Consider the following 17,885-nt stretch of genomic DNA (forward strand, 5'->3'; position numbering starts at 1 on the left):
TGTCTGTCTAAATACAATAAATTAACCATTATTATCCAAGGATCTCCAATCCGAACAGCAATCAGGCTAGCCTCGTTTATGGAGAAACCAAAGAAGAACAAAGAAAACAAACAGAGAAGGCCCAGCAAGCAAAGGGTTTGTAATTGAATAATATAAAAGTAATAAAAAGAAAAGTGGAGCTTTATTTATTTTGATTTCTGTTTACCCATACACGAACGTAAAAAAATCTGATTTCTTTTAAAAATTGAATTAATTATATTAAATAAATAAAAAGCTTTTATTTAATCAATAAATTAAATAATTCAAAACACTAATCTTGATATAAAGTCAATAAAATAAAATCTTATTTTTTTAAAAATTTTACATTTTTATAATTCAACTACCTTTTAAGGGCACTCATTATAGGGTTACCTACCCAACCTCTTTTTTGTATTATTATTATGATTTCTGTTCCAGCATGTGCATCAACTGATTAAAGGTAAATTTTGATACTACATTTGTCGTAATCAAAGCATTTTTCTCGTTATTTTTTTATAATAAAATTATTTAAATAATTATATATATAAATAATAATATATTATTATATAATTAGATATTAATTTATTTTTAATTTAAAATTATTCGATAATATAATAATATATTATTATTTATATATTATACTAAACATAGTTTTCAAGAAATTAAAAAGTAAATTTAATGATACTATTACCAACGTTATTTTATTTTTAATTTTTAATTTTTAATTTTTAATTAATAAAATATTATTATTTATATATATAAATTATTCTTATAATACTACTCTAGATATAAATAATAAAGCCAATAAACGGTGGATCATCTTCCCCTATGATGATTTATTATTTCACTCTAGAAGCATTGGCTTGCCACGTCGTTATCAGGATTTATTTATTAGTTGAAAGGCAACCTAATTTTCTTCCATCATTGTCAGTATTTGGGTTGGATTCGAATCAAATTTATCAAAATTTGAATTTAAATTTAATTTGAATAAATTTAAAATAAATCAATCTTATATAAGCTCAAATAAGTTTGAACTCGAGTTTGAACCAATATTTTTGAACTCGAACTATTCATCAAATTTATAAATTAAAAATTTTAATACAAAACAATATTGTTTTAACTAATATATATTAAAACAACATCGTCTTAATAATAAGTTAATTAAAAATTAAAGTTTAAAACGAGTCAAACTGAATTCAAACTAAATTCAAGTTTAGCTTTAACAAATTCCAATTTAAACTTTATTATACACAAATTGAATTAAACTTAAATTTAAATTTAATTCGATTTGAATTTAACTTAAGTTCAACTCGCCGCACCTGGTCAAAATGTAATTTCGTAAATTTTTTAATTTACTTTATTTTTTTGTAAATCCATAAATAATTGCTGTCGTACAATTTTTATTCCTTCAAAACCTGTAACATAAAAACATCTATTAAAGTTTTTTTGGTAGTATTGTTCGTACGTCACACGCCAAACTTGAATCGCAAAGACCCAATTAGATTGCCACGTGTTAAGGTAGTTGCTTCTATTCATTTCTGTCAGCTTTGGCGGGCTGGCAACAGGGATATGTAGGGATCAATTTGGTACCGGTTGAATATTATTAAATTAAATTGAAAGGAATGATTTAAAATTATTTTAAATTTTAAATCAACTAGATTAAAAGAATATAATTTAATTTGATTTAAATTATAATTTAAATATATTAAAATTATTTATTTTTAAATATATATTATTTGATAAAATTAATTAAATTATAATTTTTATATCATAATATATAATATATAATATTATAAAAATTAAAATAAATATAAAAACAAATTATATAACTAATTATTTGTTAAAAAATCTATTAAATATAATTATATATATGTTTTTAAAATAATACGGTTTATGATTTTATTGGATTTAAAAATTGTTTAAATCATAAAATTATTTTTTAAAAATTTATTAATTTAAATTAAACTATAATTTTTAAATAATTTAATTCAATTTTATAGTTTAAATCTAATTATATACACTCTTAATTGACAATTTTGTTAATATTATTTAATTATATTTGTAACATATCAATTTCGGGTTTAAATAAAAAGTCTTCAACGCTAATTGATTTTCGTATAAAAAATATTCAGCCATGTCTAAACCTTTCAAAATTCAGTTAATTTTTCTGGTCTTTTGTATAAATACCTCTCTCTCTCCCGGTCCAAATGATCCAATAACCCCTTTACTCTCCTGTAAGTCACTCTCGCTCTCACTTTCCAAAACAAAAGAAGAAACTAAATTATCTCTCTCAGAGAAAACAGACATGGAAATGGAACCAAGCCCACCAGTGGTAGCAAAGAAGCTATGGAGAGTAATACGCATAGTTTTTTTCATGATAAAGGCAGGCATATCAAAGAGCAAAATAATGCTTGACCTTCATTTGATGCTGAAGCGAGGCAATAAGATTGCAGGAAAGGCAATAGGCGACCTCATATTCCACCATACTTCTTCCTTCAGTTGTCGTTCCAACGACGCCCTCTCGTTCGTTTCTCCCAGAGAGTACGAATTTAGTTGCAGCAACAGCCCCACTTTTTACCCTTTTTACACCCACAAACGCAAATACCACCACCACAGTCTTAACCGTCTCGCCAAAACCTACCGTTATGACGATGTTACCAGGGTTCACGCCGTGCAAAAGGTTCTCGAGCTGTTAAATAACGAGGCGGCGGCTGAGGAGGCCTCGCCGTTGACCTCGTTGCCGGGGTTCGGACGGAGTCCAATGGTGAGACAGTTGAGAATAACGGACTCGCCGTTTCCGTTAAAAGACGACGGAGACAGTCAAGTAGACAAAGCTGCAGAGGAGTTCATTAAAAAGTTCTACAAAGACCTTAAGTCGCAGAAGTGAATGTCAGCGCTCGAGTCACCGTACCATCAGTTATGGGGATGAGTCAACTCCGTTGGTTGTGAGTAACTACCGGAAGGCAGCAATTTAGCATCCTTTGGACGAATTGAAGTTACGCCTGCAATGGAGTTTTACCTTTCGAATTTGCTATATATTAATTTATTTTTGGATTTTCAGGTTTATAAATGTTATTATTCTTTTTACAAAATAAAATTCTAAGTTAGTATCCGTGCAGAAGATTTTCGCAAAGATTAAATAAAAATTAATTTATAAATTACAGAAACTTTTATATGAAAAATAATATATGAAAAATAATGAACTCTTCTAACGAGGATAGGTGAAGTTCAATTAAATGGTATAACGATGCACGTTTATTTTGAACAATATTTTATTATAAAATTAAAAAAATTATCATAAAAATAGAGTATCTCAAATATTAGTGATTATAAAATATTATTATATTTGATAAAAATTAATAGATATAAATAATTATTGTATTTGATTGTGTATAATAAAATCTCGTAAGAGAGTCTCCAAGGGTTAAGGTTTAAGATCCGTAAATATAAAAATAAAATCAAAATTTTGTATTATTTAATATAATAATTATAACAATAATCATTAAATTTGTAATTTTATTTATTTAATATAATTGATTTAATTTTGAAGACATAACTTAATGAGATTTCGGTTGTATTATTAGAAAAAAAAAAAAACAAAAAGAACAATCCTTTTTAATTTAATAATAAAAATGAAAACATGATCAAGTTCTACTAGCTGGCATGGCCCCTGTCCTCGTAGATGTCCATAAATTATTGTTAGATGCCAATATTTTAATAGCAGCAATCCATACGTTTTATTTATGTTAGAAAAATTAATTTTGATTTACATTAGAAAAAAAATAATTAAAATAGCAGTATGAGGGTTCTGTGGAATTATACAAATATGGTCTAAACAAATTGAGCTGAACAAATTTGTTTTAATATATAAAAGAATTATTTTTATTTAATTTGACTCATATTTAAACTAAAAAAATTTGGACAATAAATCAGCATTTTTAGACTAAAACTTGATTTAAACGGGTTGAAAGTTCTGTATAAAGTGTTAATTGATTTTATTTTAGAGTTTTGTTATTTTTTTCTGTGATTGTTAAAATGTTTATGGTTTGGGAATTGAGATTGTGTTTTCGGTTTCAAATATGGGTTCAGAAATTTTAATTTCACCCTCTTTTCAGTTTCAACTTCCAAATTACTATTCGCTCTTTCTCTTTCCATTTTTGACATCCAAAACTAAATCATCGTGACATCTCTTTTACTTTCTTCCTATTTATATCTCATTCGACATAAAATTTTGATCGAAATCGAGCAAGAGATCTCGCTCGACTTTGACCATCGACATTGACCATCGACATTTGAGCTAGATTGAATCGGTACTCTATCTCCCTTCAGTTTGATGAATCAAAGAAAGGAGATGTTGTGCCATCGTTGACTATTGAAGGAGAGGTTGATGATGACACGTATTTGTCAATAAATCCAAGAAGAAGCTAAACCTCTAAGAGTATTTTACATTGGTTCAATTGATGATTGTTTGGCTTTAATCATTCGTCCATTGATTATGGAGTTTAGGGTGTGTCACTAAAACGAAGAATGGCGCCAAAAAGTGAAGGGCAACTAGAGAAGAGAAGAGAAAGAGAAGAGAAAGTAAAGAGAAAGTGAAGGTTTCAAACTATGAGATGATAAGTATAAGAGTAAAAAAAATGGGGGGTTAGTGAATGTTTCAAAAATAAAAAATGAAACCCTAAAAATGGGGGGGTAAATGTGAATTTTATAACCTGAAAAAATAACTTTTAAAATTAAATTAGAAGAGAATTATTAGTTTTTAAAATTAAATTAGAAAAAAAAGATAATTTTTATATTTTTTAAATAAATTCTTTAAATAACAATCTAATTTGACAAATAAATAATTATTTAAATTTTTAAAAATTAATATATGTAAATTTAGGTTTGTACTAAATCTCGGGTTTGAACAAGTTTTTCGGCCTTTTTAATAAAACAGAACATGACGCCCACTATTCATTATCACACCTATGACAAGACTTTATGTTTTTAGCAGGCCTTAGCCCAGTTGGAAAAGTTAAATCTATCCGATCACGAGCCTTGATCTGGTCTAGCACGTGGATCCGATGGACTGTATTTGAATCAGCCCGACACATGGATTTGATGGATTGCGTCAGGATCTGTCCGACATGACCTTTGAGTCGCTAAATATGGCTTGTCGCTATAATTGCTTTTGAATTTGCATAATAAAGAGACTGAGGCCTCAGTCACCCTTAATTATTGATGATGATTGCTTCAATCAATGCACATAATGTTATTTATTCGATTTTATATATTAAAAAAATAATAATATATTATTATTTATATATAAAAATATATTAAATATTATTTTAAAAAATTATATTTACAATATAAAACTTATTGATAATATTGAATTATATTTAATTTTGAATAACGATTACGGTCTTTTTAATCTATATCCCTAAAAAAAATAATAATAATAATAAGACCGAAAGACATATTTTCACCTAAGGTTTATTGTAATCTTAAATTAGTATAGGTTAAATATTAAAAACTTAAACTTTCACGTGTGAATGGCTATAATTAACAAAATCAATTAATTTCAAGGATAAAATTATTATTTAATCAGTAATATATTATAAATAATAAAATATTATTTATTTTTTTTAAATTTAGAAAATTAACAATTTCCTGTGATTAAACTTTAAAATATTATATTTTCTTTTCTAAGGTTTTTTTCTTTTTAGAGTTGCTTTTGGATGAAAACATCGTTTTTGTTCGAAGATGACACTAAAAAAAGGGAGAGAGAGTGCTTGGCTAGAGATAACGCCGAAATAGGGGAGAAAGAAAAAAAAAGAAACTCTAGTGAAAAAAAAAAGTAATATTTTAAAATTTAATTTTAAGAAAAAATTGTTAGTTTTATAAATCTAAGGAAAAAATGAATAATATTTTATTATTTTTAATATTACTTTTATAATTATCTAATTCTTTTAATTTTAATGATCTATAAAAAAAAGTTTAAATTTTTAATATTTGATGGATATAATTTAAAATGTAATAACCCTTTAGTGGGAGTAAGTTAATAATAAAAGAAAAAAAAAAAAAACTCGTTTTTGCGCTGTGCCCTGCCCACCTAACTAAAGTAGAAGCACAAACTCTGCGATTATCACACCGAATAAAAGCCCTCTTCGTAAAGGAAAGCCAGCCAGCTAAGCGATCCTCGCCTGTGCTGTGTCTTTTTCTTCCTCCGTTGTAAAAAATTCAAAATGGCCGTCCCCACAGATGACTTATCCACTATTATAGGCAATCAGATAATATTCTTAACACAACTGGTATATCCTGGAGTTTGTATTTTTAGCTTAGATAAATAATCTAAATTTACTTTTACAGAGTTACACTTTTCTATTTGACTAAACGGAAAATTGACAGGAACGTTGTCGTTTTTTATGCCAGTAGGCAGTCAGTTCGTCTTCTACGAAACTCAATACTGAGCAAACTGACGTACTTTTTGCTATATATATAGTTATCTGTTTTTCTTTGTTAAAGCAGGAGAGAAGAGCGACTGAGTGTAGCAGTAGTAGACTTTGTGACTTGAAAATGGAGAGCACAATGAAGGCGATGAGAGATGGCGCTTCGGTTCTTGACATGGACCCCAAATCCACCGTCGGTGGAGGCGTTGAAGACGTCTACGGTGAGGATCGCGCTACCGAAGATCAACTTGTCACTCCCTGGACTATCTCTGTCGCCAGGTTACCTACTTCGATTTCTAACTTCGTTTTTACATTTATGTTAGTTTATTTTTTAGCTCTTTCATGATTTAGTAGTAAGTTTAAATCTGAAGCCTTTTCTCTACCATTAACGTTATGTTTTTGGTCTTGCTTCTATATTTCGAAAGTTTTGTAAAATTAATGTATTTTTTATTTCATAATTTATCAGTATTATTATTGATGCTTAATGGTTATTGTTGGTTTCCAAATTAGAAATGGTTTTTTTTTATTTTAAAGATAATAAAATTGATGTTTTGTTGAAAATTTGAATGTGATGCAGTGGATACAATTTGCTGAGGGATCCACATCACAACAAAGGGCTTGCTTTCACCGAGAAAGAAAGAGATGCCCACTATTTGCGTGGCCTTTTGCCTCCAGTAGTTCTGGATCAACAGCTTCAGGTTATGTTCATCACTTCACTAGACCTTTTTTATTTGGGATATCGACTGTATAAATTTTAGTTTTATTGCTAACGTTTTTAAGATTCTACATTTCAGGAGAAGAAATTGATGAACAGTATTCGACAATATCAAGTTGCACTGCAAAAATATATGGCCATGATGGAACTTCAGGTACTTGAATTACCCACATTATTGATAATCTAGATTCGGGGTTGATGATGGTATATTTTTTCATGACTAAATTCCATACTTCTTTCGGGGTTAACAGGAGAGGAATGAAAGATTGTTCTACAAGCTACTGATTGATAATGTCGAGGAATTACTCCCAGTTGTTTACACGCCAACTGTTGGTGAAGCTTGCCAGAAATATGGAAGCATCTTCAGGCGCCCACAGGGCCTATATATAAGTTTGAAAGAGAAGTACGACTTTCTTTTTCTTTGGTAGTTCATTGATGTTAATTAATTAGATTTTGCTAAAATATATCAATTATGCAGGGGAAAAATTCTTGAGGTTTTAAAGAACTGGCCTGAAAGGAGTATTCAGGTTATTGTTGTGACAGATGGTGAGAGGATTTTGGGACTTGGGGACCTTGGCTGCCAGGTAATTACATCAATAATCATTTTTCTTTATTGGAATTACACTCATTGAAACAGTTTTGTAATTGAAGTTAATGAGGATGTAAAGGTGAACTATATTTATCGTGACCACTCTGGAAATGTTTTAGGGAATGGGGATTCCTGTTGGGAAATTGTCTTTGTACACGGCACTTGGAGGAGTTCGTCCTTCTGCAGTAAGCATTTCTGGGATAAGATATCTATGCTTATTTCTGTTGTCACTTTTCATGAAATTCTTTCTCTACTTTGATTGGCCTAAATAAAATTGAGTCTACATCTTAGATTAGATATAAGGTATGCTTGTGTTGCCGTCATACCCTGTTCCTGTCATAATCAATTCTGTTCTGTTTTTTCTTTTGTAGTGTTTGCCTATAACTATTGACGTTGGTACGAACAATGAGAAATTGTTGAAGGATGAGTTCTATATTGGTCTCAGACAAAGGAGGGCGACTGGAGAGGTTTTACAATGCCTTTGTGCCTAACTTAAGTCAGGTTCATAAATTGGAATCGGGGAATTATGATTTAACTTGAGTACTGAGGCAGTTTTGCCTATTGTTCAGGAATATGCTCAATTTCTACATGAGTTCATGAGTGCTGTCAAGCAGAACTATGGAGAAAAAGTTCTTATACAGGTTAGATATGAATTATACCTTTTTAGGGGTTAAAAAATTCATTGCATGTTTCTGATTTTAGTTCTTGAAACCGAATACTGCAGTTTGAGGACTTTGCAAACCACAATGCGTTTGAGTTGCTAGCAAAGTATGGCACAACTCATCTTGTCTTCAATGATGACATACAGGTAAGATGTAGCAGTTGCGCAACTGTGAAGCTTATGGACTTTTCTCAACTATTTTCTCTTTTGTTTCAGGGAACAGCATCTGTTGTTCTTGCTGGAGTAGTTGCTGCTCTGAAGTTGCTTGGTGGCACTCTAGCGGAGCATACATTCTTGTTCCTTGGTGCTGGGGAAGTAAGAAACAGTTCACTGAAAAGATGCACTCTAACTAACTTTGAATGAAACTTTGTTTTGCTTTCATGAACAACGTGCAATTGTTGTTTTCCAGTATTCCTTCTGATTTATATTGTTTTATACTCCAGCATTTTTGCCAGTGTTATCTATTTCCTGATTCCTTTGGTCTCCAGCCGTCCTTTCTATCTATTAAGTTACTTTATCTTGCCTCTATGTCATTATTGTAGGCTGGGACTGGCATAGCAGAACTTATAGCACTTGAGATGTCCAAGCAGGTACAACTTATTGTTATCATGTCCATATATTATTAAATTTTGGTACTGCCTGGTTTGGAATTATAGTAATCCTTGACATTTTAATGAGTGATATTTTTTGTTGATAAGTTTCATGTCTTTTGCAGGTAAAAGCTCCTTTGGAGGAGACCCGCAAGAAGATCTGGCTTGTTGACTCAAAGGTAGTAAAGAGCTTGATCAAGCATCATTGCCAAATAAATCATTATCCCTTTTACTTCAATGTCATTTGTTGTTTTCTATTCAGGGATTAATTGTCAGCTCTCGTAAAAATTCACTTCAACATTTTAAAAAGCCTTGGGCTCATGAACATGAACCTGTTGGCAGTCTCTTAGATGCTGTCAAGGTATGGAAAGCTGTTTCTTTGTTTGATTTCCAATTCTCTGAGTGCTTCTGGGTCCCTAGTTTAACTTTACTATGTTCCCAGGCAATTAAACCAACTGTTTTGATTGGATCATCTGGAGTTGGAAGAACTTTTACAAAGGAGATCATTGAGGCCATGGCCTCTTTCAATGAGGTACTCTATCATGCTTGCTTTCTTTCCTTGGACTTGCACAACATTTTCGTCTTTGCTCTCTTTCCAGAAGTATATTTTCACTTGAACAAATTGACATTGCCGTGGATAAATGACTGGCAGAAACCTCTCATTCTGGCTCTCTCCAACCCAACCTCACAGTCTGAGTGTACTGCTGAAGAAGCTTACACATGGACCAAGGTAAAACTAACAATAATTTCCTCAATGTTTTGTAGGTTACAACTATTTGAGGATACAACTTGGTGAATATGTTTGCTTTTATTTTATGCAAGTACACTGACTCTTGATTTGTGTTATCACCGTTGTCAATTTGAAGGGCCGTACCATTTTTGCCAGTGGAAGTCCATTTGACCCTTTTGAATACAATGGCAAAGTTTTTGTGCCTGGCCAGGTTTATAATCTTAATTGTTTTGCATCTGGAGCAATTTTCTATAATCCTGACTTTATTTAGTCCTGATCACTTTTCAGGGACTGACATTTTTTTCTTTCCTTGTGAATCCAGGCCAACAATGCCTACATTTTCCCTGGATTTGGTCTGGGCTTGGTCATATCTGGAGCAATTCGTGTGCATGATGACATGCTTTTGGCAGCCTGTAAGTAGGCTTCATATAAGAATGATATTTGGAGTAAATTAGCCTTGCTCTTTTTTCGTTTTTCTCTCTTTCTGCTTCCTTTCAATATTTAGATTATAACAGGTTCATGGTATCAGATGTGATCAAATAGAACAAAAATTGAAATAAATCGCATCATCGACATGGAATTTTATTATTTCCCTCACAGTATACATAAATGCAACAGCTAAATCTATTGATCATTATTTGAATAAAGTGTGTTTTACTTGGAGAAACAGAACTTTTAGAGGTTGTGAACTTGGCAAAAAACTAATTCTAACATGTTATCCCCACTGTCAGCGGAAGCTTTGGCAAAGCAAGTTACAGATGAGAACTATGAGAAGGGACTTATCTACCCACCATTTTCTAATATCAGAAAAATCTCAGCCAACATAGCTGCTAACTTAGCTGCAAAGGCATATGAACTGGGTAAGTGACTCATGTTGTCGATAGTTTATGTAAATGCTTAATAACTTATTTCTGAAACCGGTATTTTCCTTTCTTTTAATAATTTGTAGGGCTGGCTACTCGACTCCCACGTCCACATAATCTTTTAAAGTATGCTGAAAGTTGCATGTATACTCCCATCTACAGAAGTTACAGGTAAAATCGTTATCTGGACTTGTGACCTATGTTTTGAAGCTGTGTTTGCAGAGTGTCTTTTATATTGCTTTTAATCATAAGTAATGTGTCATAAAAATGTAATAAGTTGTGCTGTATGGAGTGTGCTCTGAAGATGCTTGTAATTCTCATGTATTTTTACATAGCGTATTATCTGTGCTTAATTAGTAAAGTACCAAGATGAAGGTGTTTTCACACCCTCCTTGTCTCAAATGGCTCTCCTAACAAATAAGTTTATAAATAAAACTATGCGTACAAATAAATTGTACAAATTTATTTATACAAATTGTCAAACTCAGGTGGTAACTTGTTTTGTGATATTATTATTTACATTTTTTTTAATTTCAAAATCACTCAATGTTATCTGTACAACTTGTTTATACATTTAATATTATTCTTATCTTATGTTTTATTCTATCTTATTGTAAATTTCACCCCCATATTTTGACAATTACTCGTATTCACTGGGTTGATGCCCTTGTATATATGATGTGAAATATTGAAGTACAAGAGCTTTCTTTTTTGTCTTTAATGCCCATTTTAAAATATCTTCCAAGCACAAGTCAATCATCAATTTTAAGTGGAGAAACATGACTTTTAAGACATCACGACTTCTAAAGCAACTTGATTAACACGATTTATAATGTGACGCATATAATTCTTACCACCTACCGTTGATTCAGAAGCCACGATCTTAAATATCTATGTAGAATATAATAAACATTTGAGCATTAGTATTCGTCCTCTTAAAACTTGGGGCATTTGTTGAGTGGTCAAAATATTCTATTCGAAGACAACTTTTGAGAATCATTTTAGCAGATAGAATTCTTGTGCCTAGTAACATCCAATGACTAGTGGCCTACAAGAAATTACTTCAAGTTCAATGGATTAAGATATATTGAAAGTCACATTAAGATAAACTAAAAGTCATGTTGAAGTATTTGACAACACAGTTTCCACAAATATGTAAGTTTCCTATGTTTTCTTTTCCAATCAATATAGGACAATTATATTAAGGGAGGGGGGGAAAGAAGAAGTTCTCTTGTAATTTCTCTTTTCACATGTCAATAGTAACCATAAACATAAACACATACAAAATTTGCTTAGGTTAGATAATGAAAAAATCATTCATCTCATCTTACTTAAATTCAACTATTCATATACTTACACTCAAATCTCAATGATTTAGTATACTTTTTATTGGTGTAACATTCGATATCAACACCAATGAATAATAAATATTCGACCTGATTGATAAACTTTGAGGGATGGGTGGGTAAATAGTCATTCTAAACTTGAAAGTTGAAAAATTATAGTTTTATCAAAAATACTAATTAATTGTGGGTTACAATTACATATGTTGCTCTTCTACCAACTCCTCCCAAGTCCAAACATATATAACTTTCATTACAACTAAGTTATCAACAGTTCTCCCCTAAACAGCTGTCTAGGAAGTTAGATCGCGAGGTGAATAATGTAATTTAACATTTATTTATTTTTTAATTGGTAATTAAATAAACTTATTCCCATTTCCCCGAATCTTTGACAAACAACAGAGAAAAAAAAAAAAGGAACAGAAATCTGAACACAGTATCTAAATCATTAATAATTAATAATTTAAAATGAATTAATTGTTTGATATGAATTTAATTTAATAATTTGATGCGTAAATGAAAATACCTTGTTGAGTTGAATCATAAGGAGAGGATAAGGCAGGAATTAAGGCGCTTCAAGGAATATCTCCATTCATGACATTTGTCCAGGTTTTTTGGAAGATCCAATCTCCGTTTTTAGCCTTTTTTATAGAGTGCCACTTCATCTGATAGCATCCAATCGGAGCCTACTGATTTGATGTAATCAGTGGGACCCTTCCACCGGATTTCCCATTCTGTGTCTTTCAACGGTCCCACTTGCTTGCCGTGGATCACCATCCATCTCTTAATCTGTGATGAAGTGTCACCAAATGATCGGCTAATAGTGGCCGTCCGTCTTCTTTTTCAATGCTGTAATCATACAGAATATTTCAACGTGGCACTTCACAGTAGGTAGTACTGTTCCAGTTTTACACAGATAATCTAATTCTACCTAACCTGGGACCCACTCCCTGGCAACGTGCAAGTTAACAAAGTCCCGTGTGGGTTATAATCTAGTACATCATACTCACCGCTAAAACAGTTAGTGCTAGACAACTGGATCACACAAATTATTGTCGTGGCGTTGATTGCGGGTGCATTCTGTTAAATGAATACAGTCTACCAGAGAAACTTTACCTGATTGAATAATAATAAATCGGTGTCCCAACCTTCGTACAACACCAGCGTGGCAGCGCCAGATCAGGAAGGACACGTGGCGTGCTTCAAAAAGCGAAAGAGTACGACTTACAATCAATGCCTCTTTTTCTCATTTTCTGATGGTGTGTCATTGAGTCATATCTGTATACTACGTGTCAATCTATCATCACTCCCTTCTTTCTTCTTTTATCTCATTCGATTCTCTCACATTTTCTCCTCCTGTTTCTCTATCTCTCTCTCACAACGCTTACTACATGGAACCTTTATCAGAGGAAGAAGAAGAAGAGCTTCAACTTGACCGAGTCAACTCATTGCCAGACACCGAGCTCGCTTCTACTAGTTCAGGCCTCTCATTCACACTCACTACCGAAGATTGTAGAAGCACCTCTAGCTCTGGTGACATCTCCACTAGTTCCGGTGAGATTCCGGTTATTGTGGTGGAGGAAGCGGTAGTCCCTAAGCTGGTGGACCCCGTTCATGGGCTAACGACGATGATAACTACGAGACGGAAGTGTGTGGGAAGGAATAATCAACGACTTAATTGGGGGTTTTCTTCGGTGATTGGGAGACGGAAAGAGATGGAAGACGCCGTCGCCGTTAGACCTGCTTTCATGTCTTGCACGTGCGATCACGTTGGTGGTTGTACGTCTGTCGGTTCTAGAACATCCTCTGACATCTCTCCCGTCCATTTCTTCGGCGTCTATGATGGCCATGGTGGCTCACAGGTACACACTTTCCTCATGTTTGGTAAATACAAAATTTAACCTCTTCTATTTACTTTTCCCTTTCAATTAAATTAAATAAATCGTTTAAAACTATAGGACCTGGATTCTTGGAGATAGCATTATTACTCTATGTCTCGATTGTATATATTTATATCAAATTATTCTATTAAATAAGATGCAATTTTTATTCCGAGGATAGAAGACACGTGTGATAGTAACAGTGGTTGTACAGGGAAGACACGTTTCTTTTGTAGCCGTCCGGATATTATTATGAGTTCAAACGCCAGTGCAGTGACCTTAAGAAAACCTGTGTCTGTGAGGTATTTGTAACGTCACTACTGTGCGCATGATAATTGTCGTCACAGACGAATCATCACCGTCCATCTTATCATAAAAAAATGTAGAAATAAATGTCATCGGACAAGTTCTTGTTCTTTCCTTTTCTCTTGGAAATAAAGTCTAGTGGGGGTTTAGATCTTCGATCCTGCGACAACTTTCAGGTTTCATTCTGAAAACTATGATATGACTTATGATATGATGGGATCACGGCACGTCTGTATGCCACCTGGCTCGCATCAGATATAAGCAAGTTGAAGTTCTTTTTCTTTCTTTAAGTTTATTAGATTTAAAAGTCTAATAAGAAGTCATTATTCATACGGCAAAGTATTAGGTAATGGTGTTGAAAGGTGTCAATACCCATTGGTCTTTCACCAAAATATCTGAGTAGAAGGCAAAAATACCATTATCATTCCACCAACAACAAAGCTGTGCGAATTTAATTATATAATAATATATAAATATATAATTATTTATATTTTTAAAATAGATATATATATATATATAGTATTATTTTTGTACAAATGTTACTCATTGTAAATGAGGTTTCATCTGTTTTGATTTTGATTTTTTTATAATTTATTATATCACTTTTGGTTACAAAACGGTATACTTACTAATGATTATGCATATCTGAATAAAAGTATGTTTATAAATAAATTGAACAAATTTACATACAAATTGAAATGTCAATTTATGATTTATTAGAGTGATTGTTTATTTTTAGAATCTATCACTTAAATATTATCATATCAATATCAATAAATTTTTACAATTTGTTTGCATAGACAACATTATTCATGTGTCATAGCAGAATTTGTCTGTTGAAGTATAAGTGAACTCATCCGTTTGGGTTATGAACAGGAAACGTGACTATTGGAAAATTTTTATTTACATCTGATGCTACCCTTTCAATTTTGGCGGTAACTATTAGGTGGCTAAATTTTGTGCTGAGCGGATGCATGAGGTGATAGCTGAAGAGTGGGATCGGGCAGCCGGTGATGGTTGTGAGTGGCAGAAGAGATGGGAAATGGCATTTTGTAATGGGTTCAAGAGGGCTGACAATGAGATCCTTACAGAGGCTGTAGCACCAGAAATGGTTGGATCAACTGCTGTAGTTACGGTTCTATCAGGCTGCCAGATTATTACTTCTAATTGTGGCGACTCAAGGGCTGTGCTATGTCGTGGGACTGAAACAATACCTTTGACCGTCGATCAGAAGGTCATTTCGCCAGTCTTAAATTCCATGCTCATTTATTTGTTTTTGGTGGATTTAATTTATTGACACACTTCTTGTAACTGTTGTATGTTCATACTGAAAAAAAAAAACAATTTTATCCCCTAAAACATATTCGGGTCTAAAAGAATGTAAAAAGCCACTTTAGTAATTATAGGCAAGTTATGGTTTTCTGGGAACTATGTTTCATTAATGTATAGAGCTGAGAAGACATTGTTCTCGTTGGTTTTACAGCCCGATAGACAGGACGAACTCTTGAGAATCGAAAGGGAGGGAGGGAAAGTCATAAACTGGAATGGTGCCAGGGTCTTTGGAGTTCTTGCCATGTCCAGAGCTATAGGTTTCCTTTTAACTCTATTCCTCCACTTTTTTCAGATTTCTTGCTTTGCAATTGTGGAAGCTTTAGCTTCCATTGTATTATTGATCAAAGGCTTTTAACATTTTGCTCTCTCAACCACCACCATTATAATAAGGGTGACCAAATGGTGTAATAGGGATTTAATTAGCTGGTTCACCATTACTTGAAGCCTCTGATAATATCTGCTTAGGTTTATCAATTCAGATGTGAACCATAATTTACCATAGGAAACTGAAACATGTGTTCATGATTTGCTTGATTGTTCATTGGTACTAAGAATTTGATGTGAGCATTTACTATATGATGCTATTAAATTCTATTCTAGTTTAAAAGAAGAGTAATACTACATGTATAAACAAATCTTATAAATTTATGTATTTAATATGATATGATAGTATGTGATAAAGTGATTTTAAAAAGGGGGGAAGCAATTAATCTGTTCATGATATGCTTGATTGTTTGTCGGTACCAAGAATTTGATGTGAGCATTTGCATTATGATGCTATTACTTTCTATTCTAGTTCTGATTGAATGATTTTGAAGTAAAAAGAAATTAGCAAATACTCTCATCATCCAATCATATGATGCCCTTTAATTTATATAGATAAGTTTAATAAAATTTGTTTGTAGATTTAGTTTTATTCATTATAAAAATGAGACTTTCGAACATGAGATTATTGGGTTGTTATTTATAGTGTACTTATTACTTAATGATGTGGTCAGGTGACTGGTACTTAAGGCCTTGGATAATACCAGTGCCAGAGACAACTTTCATGACAAGAAGTGATGAGGATGAGTGTTTGATTTTAGCAAGTGATGGGCTGTGGGATGTTATGACAAACGAAGAAGTCGGAGGGGTTGCTCGTCGCCTTCTAAGACGGCGACGCAGGATGATAAATGATGATGTTTCTCCGGCGCAAGCCGTGGCCAATAATCTCAAGGATATAGCTTATGGAAAAAACAGTTCTGATAACATCTCCATCATTGTTGTTGATCTAAAGCTCCGGAGAAGGCGCCAGCAAGGACAATGAAAAAAGGGGGTAATGCAACCAATTTCTCTCTGTGCCTAAATTTTCCTTCAAATCCAGTTCTCTTTGACCCATTAAAGTTAATTCAGAGATGAGATTTGCAGGATGACATAGTGATGATACACTAATTCTATGAATGAAAACAGATTCCCATATGACATTTTCTTCCTCCTCCAGATTGTTACTACAAAGTGGTAGAACAATCCTCTATTTTAATTGGTTTGGCCAAGGCAAATCAAATATGAAGTATTTAAAATAAATTGAAGTTGTTCCTCAGTATATACATGAATATGATAATGAAGACAAGGTGTCAGGATGAAAACGTATCTTTCTCCTAATCCTTGTCTTTTGTTCTTTCTCCAATTTCAGCTCCAATTCTTCCTTTAGCTCAAGCTTGAAGGGATTTATTAATTATTTGTTTCTTAATATTTATATATAGGAGTAATACGATGTCATCATGTAATTGAGTGTTATTTTATCTTTAATTAAAAATTATCCAATCATACGATGACACATATATGTATGTATTTATTTGTGTATGTAGAGTGAGTATATATAATTTTATTGTATATATAAATAGTTTTATAAATTCATTTTTCAAGATGGGTGGTTGTGAAAAATGAGTCTTGTGTATGTAAAAAGGTCAATAAGAGGGCAATTGCATGTATGATGTCCAAGTACTTCTCCGAAAGTCTCAAGGCAATTCACGCCTATCAACTGACCAAATTTTCAATTCTAAGCCAAATGAAACAATGTAAACTTTTCTAAAACAATTTTTCTCTCAGTTAAAAGCCAATTTTAACTCAAAATATATGACATTCAAAATTAAAAAAAAATCCTGAACCCCAACCTGAAATGGAAAACACAAATCCATCATGTTAAAAAAAAGGATAAACCACTTTTTACTAACATTTGATTCCATTTTATTCAAAATATGGTCAAATTTGGTCACAACATTATTTATATATTAGGACAAATTTGTCCAACCCCATGTCGGTTACATCGGTATTACTCTCGGGGTTGTCTGGTTGGAGGTGCATAAAAATTATTATGATAAGTTATTTTTTATTATTTATATTGTTTTGTTTGATTTATAAATAATAAAAAAATTTGATAATTTTTTATTA

At 32.1% G+C, this 17,885-nt stretch overlaps 3 protein-coding genes across 3 annotated transcripts; all 3 read left to right on the forward strand.

The window, feature by feature from the left end:
* Positions 1 to 2,208: 2,208 nt before the first annotated feature.
* Positions 2,209 to 3,136, forward strand: LOC123200354. The gene has a single exon (XM_044615523.1). The coding sequence runs from the start codon at positions 2,324 to 2,326 to the stop codon at positions 2,903 to 2,905; it is 582 nt and encodes a 193-aa protein (XP_044471458.1). The 5' UTR covers positions 2,209 to 2,323; the 3' UTR covers positions 2,906 to 3,136.
* Positions 3,137 to 6,416: 3,280 nt separating this feature from the next.
* LOC123200771 (NADP-dependent malic enzyme-like) lies at positions 6,417 to 10,980 on the forward strand. Its single transcript, XM_044616141.1, has 19 exons — positions 6,417 to 6,725; positions 7,024 to 7,144; positions 7,241 to 7,315; positions 7,413 to 7,564; positions 7,640 to 7,745; positions 7,870 to 7,935; positions 8,122 to 8,217; positions 8,320 to 8,391; positions 8,475 to 8,558; positions 8,628 to 8,726; positions 8,954 to 9,001; positions 9,127 to 9,180; positions 9,264 to 9,362; positions 9,444 to 9,533; positions 9,654 to 9,731; positions 9,868 to 9,942; positions 10,054 to 10,144; positions 10,463 to 10,591; positions 10,681 to 10,980. Exons 1-19 carry the CDS (start codon positions 6,574 to 6,576, stop codon positions 10,767 to 10,769), a joined length of 1,776 nt encoding a protein of 591 aa, XP_044472076.1. The 5' UTR covers positions 6,417 to 6,573; the 3' UTR covers positions 10,770 to 10,980.
* A 2,284-nt stretch (positions 10,981 to 13,264) lies between these two features.
* LOC123200700 (probable protein phosphatase 2C 6) lies at positions 13,265 to 17,121 on the forward strand. The gene is made up of 4 exons (XM_044616039.1): positions 13,265 to 13,799; positions 15,070 to 15,357; positions 15,607 to 15,712; positions 16,454 to 17,121. The coding sequence occupies exons 1-4, from the start codon at positions 13,329 to 13,331 to the stop codon at positions 16,759 to 16,761; spliced, it is 1,173 nt and encodes a 390-aa protein (XP_044471974.1). The 5' UTR covers positions 13,265 to 13,328; the 3' UTR covers positions 16,762 to 17,121.
* The last annotated feature ends 764 nt before the right edge of the window (positions 17,122 to 17,885 follow it).

The sequence above is a fragment of the Mangifera indica genome, chromosome 17, assembly GCF_011075055.1.
Source record: "Mangifera indica cultivar Alphonso chromosome 17, CATAS_Mindica_2.1, whole genome shotgun sequence".
NCBI classification, from domain to species: Eukaryota; Viridiplantae; Streptophyta; class Magnoliopsida; order Sapindales; family Anacardiaceae; genus Mangifera; species Mangifera indica.